This window comes from Brienomyrus brachyistius, unplaced genomic scaffold, assembly GCF_023856365.1.
Source record: "Brienomyrus brachyistius isolate T26 unplaced genomic scaffold, BBRACH_0.4 scaffold42, whole genome shotgun sequence".
Taxonomy (NCBI): domain Eukaryota; kingdom Metazoa; phylum Chordata; class Actinopteri; order Osteoglossiformes; family Mormyridae; genus Brienomyrus; species Brienomyrus brachyistius.
The window spans coordinates 466,690-480,149 of NW_026042317.1; the positions used below are offsets into that span (position 1 = coordinate 466,690).

The 13,460-nt window shown below is 40.1% G+C and overlaps 2 protein-coding genes across 4 annotated transcripts in view; both read left to right on the plus strand.

The window, feature by feature from the left end:
• The window catches only part of LOC125722784 (uncharacterized), a 154,958-nt gene that overhangs the window by 118,924 nt on the left and 22,574 nt on the right, over positions 1 to 13,460 (plus strand). The window contains exon 2 of one of the 3 annotated variants that reach the window (XM_048998988.1): positions 13,067 to 13,268. The exons of the other annotated variants lie outside the window; for them this stretch is intronic. The gene's annotated coding sequence lies outside the window, so the exon portion shown is untranslated. Of the gene's footprint in view, positions 1 to 13,066; positions 13,269 to 13,460 lie in introns of those variants that run through there. 3 annotated transcript variants of the gene reach the window in all.
• On the plus strand, positions 11,355 to 13,055 carry LOC125722788 (uncharacterized). Its single transcript, XM_048998995.1, has 2 exons — positions 11,355 to 11,497; positions 11,948 to 13,055. Exon 2 carries the CDS (start codon positions 12,375 to 12,377, stop codon positions 13,044 to 13,046), a length of 672 nt encoding a protein of 223 aa, XP_048854952.1. The 5' UTR covers positions 11,355 to 11,497; positions 11,948 to 12,374; the 3' UTR covers positions 13,047 to 13,055.

Below are 13,460 nucleotides of genomic sequence, written 5' to 3' on the forward strand. Positions count from 1 at the left end.
ATATTGAGCCCAAGGCTAAAATTGTGGTTTACTTACAAGTGCACTTTGGTGGGCAGTGGGGGTGTTTGTCCTTCTCTGCTCACATTTTCCCCTCTTATCCTGTCTTCTCCTCCACAGCCCTTCCTCCTTCTCTCTGTTGGTCCTATATTCCCTCCCCTCCAGTCATCTATGTTCTCTGTAGTCTCTCCTCTTCTCCCATTCTTCAGTTATACTCTCTTCTCCGCTCTCCCTGTATCCCTCCTGTCTTCTGGTCCTGTCGTCTCTTCTCCAGTCATCCCCTGCTTCTCAGTCATCTCTGCATCTTTTCTCTCATTTGTTTGCTTATTCTTTGATTGTTTGTGTTATTCGTTAACCCACCACCCCATGCTGGATGAGTCTTGATGTTTTTTGTTCTTTTTAAAGTTAGGCTTCTTCCTTTGTTTTTGTGCCATATCTTCTGCCCTCTTCTGGTTGCGGCAGTACATGACACGGATGGAAAAATAGGGTTTATTACAACTCACACATCAAAACCAAAAGGATCAGGATGGATCCAAAATAAACAGCAAATGACCAGGAATTAACTAAATGATGGAATAAACACAACTGGAGAACTATATACATACATACAGCTATAATGAACCATGAAACAACAGAAGCAGAACAGGCACTTAAATACACAGCTAACAAGACACAGTGCAGGACAGTGAGAATCATAACCAATAACAAGGACTGAGGGCAACCCAGGAACAGGTGTTACAGTTAAACAGCACTGGTGAAATCAAAGTGGCCTTTCAGCCACATGGTCAGCTCTGCATCGCCCTCTGCTGTTTGCATTAGAAGCTGCTTGAAATTCCCACTCTCCTTACCAACACCTCGAAAAGCCAGGCCTTGCCGTGCCAAGTACTTAACTCCAGAAGATTTTTCCTCACTTGCTGCTGCTCTTTCCAGCTCATCTGAAGGTTGAATATTAACAGGATTGATCTTCTGAATCCATGTCATCAGTGCTAATCTGTGGCACTGCCTGTCTTTATGTGCACTGAATTTCCCCAGTGCCTTTTCCAGTTTCGCATGCCAGTCTTCACAAGAGCTGAATCTGTCTTTCATGCCAGTTTAGACATTTGTGTTACAAATTATTTTGCACAGTAGAAACAAAGAACCCCCCTTAAGAAGAGGGGGAGCTGTAATGGAGCCCAGTGTGATCTTTAAACCATTTCTCATGAAAGCAGGGTCTCCTGTTTGATAGACGTGACATTTACATTTGGCTGATTTGGTGATGGTCCAAGCTCTTTCCCCCCCTCCTCCCTAATACACCTTCATCTTCACCTGCCTGTCTGCTCTCTCTCTCTCTCTCTGTCATTGACTCACACTCAGTCTCCCTGATTAAATGCTGTATCTGAAATACACACCACAGGCCAAACTAAGAAGCATATTAAACTAACATCAGGATCAGGCTGCTGTGACGTCATTATTCACTCTTAACCATCAATATTTGCTCCTTTTCTCACTCCCCTCCATGTCGCCTGCATTCTCTGCCGTCAGCAGCCTCTTGCTGTCTCTCCCTCTTCATCTTTACTCTCAGCACAGCAGAGTTTACATGAAAGCAGTTATCAGTAAACAAGTGGTGCTTCTTGGCATGATGCTCAGGAATGGATTTCTAAATATTTGTTACCTGAATGGGAATGATTAATATATGAAGAATCTTTGACTCACATACTGTATACGTCTATCATCTGACTGGCACTAATTATCTCACTGTCTCTACTTACTTTTCTGCTTTTCTGTGGTTGCCCAAAAACTCACGATTGTCACACTTCCTCTTCAGGATTACAGACTTTCATGAAAACATTTTTTAAATGTGGGTGTTTTACCTGTGTGATATGCTTGCCTTTTGTACTTTATGAAGGACATAAAATAGAATTTAATTTTTACATTATATTACTCATACAACAGGAGGCATGGTCCTGCAGTGGTTAGCACTGTTGCCTCACACCTCTGGGACCTGGGTTCGAATCTCCGCCTGGGTCACATGTGTGTGGAGTTTGCATGTTCTCCCCATGTTGTCGTGGGGTTTCCTCCGGGTACTCCGGTTTGCCCCCACAGTCCAAAAATATGCTGAGGCTAATTGGACTTGCTAAATTGCCCATAGGTGTGCATGTGTAAGAGTGAATGGTGTGTGAGTGTGCCCTGCGATGGGCTGGCCCCACATCCTGGGTAGTTCCCTGCCTCGTGCCCATTGCTTCCGGGATAGGCTCCGGACCCCCCCGCGACCCAGTAGGATAAGTGGTTTGGAAAATGGATGGATAATAATAATAATAACAAATAATGATGATAATAATAATTGCACTGTGTCCAATGACTGCGAGTTACTGTAAACAGTAAAGTACACGTAACTGGACATGTCTGTATTATTTTGGTTTATACTTATTAATCCATTAATTCTAACTTTTGTACTTTAAATGGACAGAGTACAGTTATTATTATTAGGACAAGTATTGTGAGGGAACGCAAAACTATTGAGAGGAAACACAAAACAATTAAAAATATATTTTCTCACCCTGACATCTAAGGGACTCCATATACTGCAGATGATCTATAGAAAAAAATCACAAATACATCACTATCAACAAATATGTGGTTTTATTTAAATTATTGGGACTCAAAGGAAAATGGCTCTTCGCAATTTTCTTTTGAACCGTAATCATAGGCTAATTGATTAAACATAAGTATTGATTTATTTCCATGACAACATTGTATATAATACTTATTTTGTCACCCTGGTCTATTTCATTACATATAAGAGAAGGCACACAGAATAATAACCAAAGGGTGAAGAATTTGATTGTGATTTTATTTTGAAAGATCACTTTATTATGGAAGGCCATTTGGGACTTAACATCTACTTTGACGCCCATGTCAACACGTCAAACAAATTATGTCTTAACACGTATATTACTTACGTGTTAAGCCATTCGGACATCTTAACACGTCTTAAAACTGCATGTTAATGCGGCCAATTTGAACCTCTTAAGACGTTTGTACCTTTAATGCATCTATGCTATTGGTTGGCATAAACGTACACACCCCTTTTGACGTAAGGGCTATACGTATGCAGTACATGCCCTGTACGTTGTAGTCATGTGGTCTCTACGTTCAGCCATGTGAGTCCTACGTTGTTATTACGTATAGGCAACGTATGTATTATGTGTCAAACGTGACTGTGATGTTGTTTTCGGCACAGTCCATTTCTTGGAGGGGTGAATCACAGGTTTATTTAAACTGGCAGAACAGTTATCTTTAAATCTTTACAAAGTATAACTGGCAGTTTTAACATTTAATGAAACTGGAGCAAAAATGGTAAATCTGGCTAATATTGATTTAATTGCACTGGTGTCTTTGTGGTGAACAGTGCAGATGAGCTAAACTTATCATTTTGATCACTTCCTGTTTTGCATTAACACCAAAAACTATATATTCAGCAAGGAAACGTATGTAGTTATTCATTTATTTGTAATAAGGAGTTTATAGTGAACGGTCATAGCAACAGTATGAATGGCATCAATAATTTAGCTGCCTTATATTTTACCGGATGTACGTCGCATAGCCATTCTAGATATCTGAAATTACAATTGTGGATAGGAAGAATGTCATTGTGGATATCTGAAATGCTCTCTTTGACTAGGAAGAATTGAAGTAGAGATATCTGCAATACATATCCAGTCTAGCGATTAAATGTTAAAACTCCATACTTTTGCATGTATTGTTCCTGTGCTGCAGTATTAAACTATTTTAAAATGCAAAATAATTATTCTGTGACTGCATTGTTAATTGTTTTCCCACGTATTTTAAACAAATCTAATAAAAAACTGTAAAAACATGGAACAGATCAGGCACTGACAGTCAATCAGCCACCTGAGGTCATTATCTAGTGACCGAGGAACATTTTTCTCTTCTTGCAATGACTGTCTGCAAGGCTTCCCCATAAAACCGATAAAGTGGTAGCACCCAATTTTAAACATGTTAAGACGTTCAGATTGGCCGCGTTAACACGTAGTTTTAAGACGTGTTAAAACGTCCGAACGGCTTGACACGTAAATAATGTAAGTGTCAAGTACATCATTTGCTGACAATTACTTTGACAGCTGGGAGGACGACACAGAGTAGATGAATTGATCATATTGAGGGGTTGTGCCATTGCCTTTCTCTGTCCATGTCCTTGTGTTCTACACCACACCTTTGTTTCCTGTAAACCTGCGTTAGGCTCTTTCTGTACCTTTCCGACACAGAAACCTTTTCATAACATGAATTTATAATTGTCTTCTCACTTGAGTATGAATGATGCTTAGATATAATCTATATAATATAAATTTGATATATACTATATATGTGCACCCCACAGAAATCTCCACAATTGTAGAGGTACATATGGTCTCTATGCTTTTCCTAGAGAGCCCAGGCATAGAGAAGACACAAAATAATCAGTTTTCCACAGCATTTTCCTCCAAGCCTTCTCTAGTAAAACCAGAGACTATACCATCTCGCGTAGTCACTGGCTAGCATGCAAAGAGCCATTTCTGTGGTTTTTGTTCTCTTGCCCCATTCATCACAATCGCGGTGGATTAAAAGAAAAAGTCAAAAACAGTACTGTGTCATGCTATGTGTCTATGTGTAATAGGATTGCAGATTAGCTTAATGGACAGTCACCCCTGTTTAATTTTTTTACAGATTTTCTGAATGCTTAAACACTAAAAATGATTCTTATAAAACTATTAATAGTTATAGCAAAATTACTCACTGTTTTGCACTCAGTTTGCACTTTTGTAACACACAATTTGCAAATGTGTAAATACAATCCACTGCACAGCACTCTTTTTGTGGAACTGTAAACACAACTCACTGTTTTACACACAATTTCCAAATGATCAACACACTCCTAGTAAAACTATACACTTTTATGGCTATTGTTTACACTACTTTGCCAGCTGTCTGGCCACACTGTAACATGTGAAAACGGTTTTAGATAATTAGTTCACTTTGCAATCAGCATGAGAGCTATAAATAAGCCACAGGTACAGTAAGCTTTCAGTGTGGAGAACAATGGAGGGAGAAGGAAGACTGAGAAGAGTGAGAATTAGAGAAGGGCGAGGAAAAGGATGAAGACTAGGAGGTGAATTTAGAGGATGAGGAGGTGAAGAGGAAGGAGGAAGGGTAAGAAGAAATATAATAACTGATGTCATCAGAGCTACAACAGTGGATCATGTGATCAACCATGGAATGACCCTGAGGGAAGCTGGCCAATGGGTTCAGCCTGACCTGAGCCGCTACGCTGTAGCAGGCATCATAAGGACGGTTCCAAATGAGAATCGGTTAGTACAGTTACTTCACAGTACGTTTTGTAGTGGTACCATACTGTAATGAGAATCGGTTAGTACAGTTACTTCACAGTACGTTTTGTAGTGGTACAATACTGTAATGAGAATTGGTTAGTACAGTTACTTCACAGTACGTTTTGTAATAGTACTATACTCTAATGAGAAACACAACAATGCTGTATAGGTAAAAACTGAAATGGTTACTCTACAGACCTGCTAGACATCCAGAACCTGGGGGCAGAGGAAGAATGTTCACTGAAGAACGAGAGACCCATATAGTTAATATGGTGATCACAAATAATTCCATTAGGCTACGAGAAATACAGCAGCGTATAATAAAGGATGACACCATCTCCCAAAACATGAACAATGTGAGCATCTCTGCATTATCTCGTGTACTGGCATGCAACAGAATCAGGATGAAGCACATTTACAGAGTCCCTTTTGAAAGAAACAGTGAACGCGTTGGCATGGCAGGAACATTATTGGACACGGTGCCATAACCAATGTCCCAGGACAGCGTGGTGGTAACATAACTATGTGTGCAGCTATAAGTCAGAACGGTGCTGTTCACCATCATGCAACCCTGGGCCCATGTAACACTGCACACATTATTACATTCCTGGACAGTCTACATCATATGCTCACTAATGTTCACAGACCAGTTATGTCATCATATGCGACAATATTAGTTTCCATAGGACTGCTTTAGTTCGCAACTGGTTTACAGTCGCCCACTCTTCACTGTACTCAACCTCCCGCCTTACTCTCCATTCTTGAATCCGATTGAAGAATTCTTCTCTGCCTGGTGCTGGAAGGTCTATGATCGTCATCCCCATCAACGCATGGTTCTTTTACAGGCAATGGAGGAGGCATGCGAGGATATTGACCAGGCATCATGTCAGGCCAGGATAAGGCACTCCAGGAGAGTTTCCCCGGTGCCTTGGACTAGAAAGCATTGCATGTGATGTTGATGAAATTCTGTGGCCGGACGCAAAGAGACGACAAGAATGATTTTTTTTCTCTCTCTCAGTGAAATTGTATGTTGTCTTATGTTTCTTTTGATGCATGTGAATAAACATTCATACTTGAAATTTGAATCTTGAATTGTGTTTACAGAACTATTTATGACAAAAGTATGACCTCAAATTGACATACCTCGTGCACAGAGAAAGCAAAAGCCAGATGTGTTTTCCATTCCTACCATCAGTGTGTAGTTAGTGCATTGTGTGCTTATTAAGATGATGGTTTGTGTTAACTGATTGGTACAAAAATAAAATTTTTCCAAAGGTTTGAAGAGTTAAGCAAGATTTATTAGCTTTTGCAAGAGACCTACAACATTTTGCTGATTTGGTGGTTTTTTTATTTGTGTGCAGAGTTTTTGCAAAATAGCCAGTAGTTACAAAAATGTGTTTAAGCCACCAGAAAAAAAACGTGTGTGCTTTGGTGCACATCCATCCATCCATCCATTTTCCAAACCGCTTATCCTACTGGGTCGTGGGTGGTCCGGAGCCTATCCCGGAAGCAATGGGCATGAGGCAGGGAACAACCCAGGATGGGGGGCCAGCCCATTGCAGGGCACACTCACACACCAGTGACTCTCACACACACACCTACGGGCAATTTAGCAACTGCAATTAGCCTCAGCATGTTTTTGGACTGTGGGGGGAAACCAGAGTACCCGGAGGAAACCTCACGACGACATGGGGAGAACATGCAAACTCCACACACGTGACCCAGGCAGAGACTCAAACCCGGGTCCCAGAGGTGTGAGGTAACAGTGCTAACCACTGCACCATCATGCCGCCCCCCATAAATTCATTTTTCCATTTTTATTTTCAATAATATTGATGTTAACTCAGCATCTTATTTTCAATGTTGAAAAAGTCACTTTATATCAAGGTTTCGCCACCATTAATTTTTCAATATTGAACATCTGACCAAAAATCTATTCAGTTTCAATGCTGATAATTTATCACTGACCATAATTCAATGCATTTAACTATACTTCAACGCTGAAACAATAACATGATGCTATCTGGGCTATGAATAATTATTTCAATTGATATACAGATTCCAAGCCCAGATAGGTGACACACAGGTACATAATGGGCGTCTTATGTCTGAGGTAGCCAGCTACTGTGTTTGATAACCCACCATTATAATAATAGTTTCCTTGCACCAGTATAAAAGTAAACCAATTGATCCCTCTTACAATAACCTGTGGTATGAAACTAAATAAAATGTATTGTACCAGTCTTGGGGAAAACCAGTGAGAATCCACTCTGAAACAGCACTGCGCAAATTCTCATGTGTTCGTAATGACAAGGGCAAGACTGGTAATCAAACTAGCCTCTCAGCAGGAGTGTTAGTGTAAAAGTAGGGCTTATTGACACAGATAATAAAGCTTGTTAGAATGCGTAACATAATTATTTAGCTGGGCCCAGAAGAGGTGAGAGCTCCCCTAGTGGCTACAGGAGTGCATTTTCCCCAAAGCAGGTATAATGGATGGTGGTCTTATTGCTTTTAGACCACAACTTGGGATAGAAGAACAAATCAAATTATTTTCCTCATTTAATATTCAGATTTTAATTGGGCTTAAATTTTAGAACACAGTGTGTTCTAGGATGGTACGTTATGGATATTAGTCTCTACCACATTCTAACGCTATAAATCCGGACCTTTTCCTATGTTTGATTTGGTGGCTGCCAGGCGTTCTGAGTAGTATAGTGACTATGGTAGGCGTGTGATTCCCTAAGGAATTTTTTGTTCTGTTCTGTGTGGCAAATACATATAATGCTGACATTTTTCCTGGAAGATTTGGGATTTTTCATCCCGTGCCTTAAGGTATTTCTCTACAGCTCTAGGGAGTCTCCCCCGAAAACACCAGTCACTCACTAGCCTTAGACTTATGCTTGCTGACTTATTCAACACCATGAATGGATTAACAGAAAAACAGAAACCTATTAAAAGGCTGCACCATATCATGATATGCAAATAAACATCCAGCATCATTGTTTCACAGGGAAGTACATTATTTATTGATAATTATAACCCTAACCCTTACTTCTCAGCATGACAAACATAAGGTGCGGCGCGTGAGCATGTGAACTGGTTGAAATGCAAGTGTCTCACAGTCAATGCATAAGACTTGAGAGCCCTGACTTTACTTATATAGCCCACAACATGTTTATGATTCATAAATAAATCTGGCCAGCAAATCGGTCTTTCATTTTCCACAGAATAAAAAGAACGATAATGTTATCCCGCTGATAATTGCAGGCGCGTTTCACCCCCGGCACTGGCTGGAGACACAGGCAAAAGGCATACAATCTTATTGAGGTACAAAAATTATTCCATCTACTCTGCACTTCTGCATAACTTCCATCATAGTGCCAGTTTTTGTGGTCAGCAAGTTTATTACTGTAAGCGCCTCCATAGTAGTGCCTCTGAGGAACTGAACCGGACTTCCGATGGTGTCTCTCACATGCACATCATACATATATATATATATATATACACTCACTCTCTCCGGGTCTTTCACATGATATGTGGTCAGCCACTATATGGGAGGGATATTCAGGCATAAATTAAGGGCATATTTACAAGCCGCACTAGTGTACCTATGTAACCGGTCATTCCCTGCCTATACTCTGCATTGTGTTTTGGGGTGTTATCAGGTGTGTGTGGGGTGCAGGAGGAAGGGATATTACAGACGCCGTTGTCGTTCCTGGATTTTATTGAAACTGTTGGGAACAATAAGGAAAGGGGTAAAATTCATATGCTCTGGCCCTCTCTGCACAAAGTAAAACAATGTATATACTTATGTATAGACGTGTTTTCTATCTCTGCTCATGATGAATAATAAATCAAATATAATATATAATATATGGGTCATAATTATACAATTGATTTACTAACTCGGGGGACCCTGCCACTAGATCCTCACCTCTTCCCGCGTGTGCAATACACCAAAGGGAAGAGGAAATGAGGTCGGGACCCTTATAAAGGGGAAAAGACAGAGGGAGGGGCGATGCCGGACAAAAGCATCATGGGAGAAGTTTAAAGGATATTGTACCCATCAGGTTAGACAGAAGAAGGAAAACAGAATCTTGTATAATTATAAATTAAAAGTAAAATAACAACCTGTTACACGTCACCTACACTTCAGACTTCATCCTCAAAATCAAAGCAGTATTAACACAAGCAACATGTTCCATCTCTTAAATCCAATCTAACTTTTAAAAATAAAGTCTGTTTCAACTGGACTTTTATCTAAGAAAAACAAACATTTTATGTTCGAGTTGTTATAAAACTACTGAAACAAATAATTGGCTATACTGCAGTTCCGCTGTCTTGTTTGGCACCCTAAATTATGTCCTGCATTCTGTGGAAACAAATGAAGGCTGAGGAATGTTACGTAACACAGCTAGAATGCAAAAACTCTATCTGGTGTAATTCAGTGCATAAAACCAATGGTCTTAAGTGTGGTGTCTTCTTCGTAACACTCCCTGACTTTTCTATCCATGACCATGAGATAGGGTGGGCTGCTTTTCTTCCTTCCTTTGACTAGTATTCCTCCCTTTCCTCCCAGCCTTGGTTGGTGGGTCAGGCAGCATCACCTTCTTTTAATAGACCCAGGTGTCATTTATCTTGAAATTAGGTTCAAGTGCAGAAAATGATCTAGCAGAAGTCTTAGACAATCTCTGAATTACAGAGAAATCTGATTTATTCTGAAACTGTGAGAAATTGTTCATCTGTATTTTGCTGCATTGCTAATTGTTGATGTGTGTGCCCTCCTTGTGCAGTAAAGGGGAGATCACATGCAGAGCTGGTTTTCTGTAGTTTCTTAGCCTGAATTAAAATAAAATATTCTCTTCATATAGGAACCAAGTCTCTGGCTGGAAATGTCTACAAAAGGTCCATCTTCTTTTGCCGTATCAACACTTAAATGAGAAAAGCAGACAGGGAGAGTATAGGTGACAGCAGTGACTGTCCTTCCATGCCATCCATATGTACAAGGGGTATGACCAGAGTACACATGTACAAAAAATTATATATCAAAAGCAAGTACCTTTGTTGAAACGTGAAGGTAATCGTTTACAGCATAACAATTCCATCCTAAAAAAAAGAATTTGTCTGTGTATTGCCTAGGAACTGCTACAATGTTAAAATGGTAAATCCCAACCAACCAGAGCAAGAACTGACACGTTATTTAAGAACTGAAAGAAGGAGAAAATTGAAAACTTTCTTCGAGGGATCAATAACATATATGTTTTGTTTCCCACGGTCCTGTTACTAATTCAAATCTTAAATCCTGTACTTTGATATTTTGGGCTGAATGTAATGACAGCAAACGTAACAGCTGCCTCAATGCAGGTGAAGGCAGCCCAGAGGGTCCAAGAGGTCAGTGGTCAATTACTGCATAAGGATCAAATCTGCAATCAGAAAATTACTGCATACATGCCTTTATATTACGGTCAAGCGGAGAGTCAGAGCAGTTTCCATAGAAACAACGTAAACAAACTTTACCGTTTGAAGCACAACAAACTCTGAGTGAAAATGGCGCAGAGGTGAGTAGCTTGTTAGCTCTCCAAAATGTCTTTGAATTCTTCAACTGATGTTGTGCTACTTCGATTATTTAGCCTTTTATACTATAATGACATAGTAAATGTCTATAATACAATAAAAAACATTACATTTTTTTTTATATTACATATTTTTTAACGTCATTTAAAGTGCAGTGGTTTTTATTGCTACTGTGGTTGCTAATATTTAAATAATGACAGACTATTTGGTTAGTAAATTCATCTCAAACATGCTAGTTTAGTAGGGCTTCCCAACCTTTCGATATCCGCGGATCAGTTTCCGTCGTAGAAAAGTGTCACGGATGGGTAAGACGGCGGTATAATTTGGGGGTTCCCACGCCGAGCGGCGGGAGATTGACGGTGTATACGGACATGCGGGGCTAATGGCGTATTTCCGTACATAAATACGGGCAGCTTTCTTTCCAAAACGGCGCGATCCCCTAATAAACGGGACGGCTGGCTCCTCTACCCCCGGTTGTCTGCCGCCCGGTGCAATACTCCGCGCGGACGGTACCGGAACACCGACCGGAAGTTGGGACCCCCTACTGTACAGGGTGGTAGGTAAATTGTTAAAAAAAAATTGGGGCATTACTTTCGGAGTAGGCTAGATGCTTCTAAGTTTATCATTACATCTATTTACATTGTTACACAGGATTAACACTTTCAAATATTCTTAGCTTGGTTAGTGTTAACTCAGTTCTTGGTAGTATTCATCTGGGTATTCATTTGATGTGGAGCACAGTTGTTTCGTATTTGATTCTAGTTATAATTTGGTGACATTACTGTTTAATATGCTATTGCACTTACAGTATCGTGCATTTTACAGTAGATTTTTTTTGCAATCTTGCTCGCTGTTTCTTTTATTCTTTCTTTTTTATATATGTGAACCCTGTAATTATTTATTATAATAATTATAACAATTGTATTTTCTGTATGGTTGAAGAATTTCCAGCTCTTTATTTATTTTATTATCTCTCTTAAGTGCTGGTTAATCTCTCATTTATTCCCCAGAGAGCGAATTGAGAGAGCTGATCGATGGACCAACACCCAACACTGGGAAGCCTGGAACCTGTGGGATGAAGTGATCAACTGGGGAGAAGGTGTGGAGGAGTTCTCACCAGTGACACTCCCCACTGTCCAGGCTGGGGGGGTTAAGGGGGGATTTGGGGGGTCTACTGATTTGGGTAAGGGAGGGGAGAGTGTGGGAAAGGATGGACTGCTAGCCAGCACTAGTATTTCATCTCAAAGTCTTCAGAGTAATTACGGCCTTTCATCTGAAGACTGGGAAATTTATAAAACTTGCTACCTTAACAAAAAAAAGAAAGTCAGGAAGGACCGGACAAGCCGGGGGGAGGGTGAGGTAAGGGGGCAGAGTAGTGAGGAATATGTGGAGGTACCAGAGTGGGGAACATTTGAGGGGAAGGCCTCCAGGGTTGTGATGGAGGGGACAGAGGCTGGTATTAGTATGATGGATATGCTAAATGGAGGTGAGGAGAATGTATGTGAGGTGGGAGTGAATGTGGAGGAGGTTAAGGGAGGAGAAGGGAAAAGTACAGGGAATGCTGTGGAATATGTGGTGTCACAAGTAGGCAGAACTTGGCTAGAACCCATCCAGGAGGAAGACCTTGAGGAAGATGAAGAAACAGATGAGGAGCTTCAGGAAGCAGAAGACACTGATGCTGCCACAGTGGACAGTTGGCAGTGCATGGCGGCATATGTAGCCAGAATATGGCTGCAGACTTTACAGGAAGATGGACCTGAGGAAAATGAAGAAGCTGATGTGGTATTCCAGCAGGCAGAAGATGCTGATGCTACCACACTGGTCAGGTTTCAGTGTATGGTGGCATCTGAAGACAGATCACAGCTACTGACTATACCAGAAGAAGGACCTGAGGAAGAGGACGAGACTGAAGTGATGAAGACAGATAAAACAAAAGAAGATGCTGATGCTGCCGAGAAGATCTACAGTGAAGAAGTATCATTCCATGTGAATGCCGAAGATCTTCCTGAAGATGATACTGAGAAGAGCCACAAGAAGAAGAAGAAGAAGATGAAGTGGTGCTTCTTCTGCTGTCCCCTGCCCTTCAGAAGAAGTAGCAAGAGACAGTAATTATAAGGCTGTGAATTGAGGTTTAGAAATGACTTAAAGCAGTAATATAACTGCATTATTGACACCTTCACAATGCACTGTAATGCATCCATAAATATATTATAGACATGGGTATAAATATTGAAGAAAAAAAAGCATAACACATTATAGCCATGTTTATTATGGATTAATGGCCGATATAATGTATTATGAAGATATTTATTGTGTATATATAGATCAGAGCATTCATAATGCATTATCAAAATAGCTATAATGTGTTATGCCTTTGTAGAAGTATTTACAGCCGTGTTTTTGATACTTTTATAAATGATTTATAAGGCATTAATTGGGTATTTATTTATTTATTTATTTATTAGTTATATGACTGCTTTAAGTAAAGTTAAGTAAAGTGTTTATTTTCTTTTTCTTAGAATA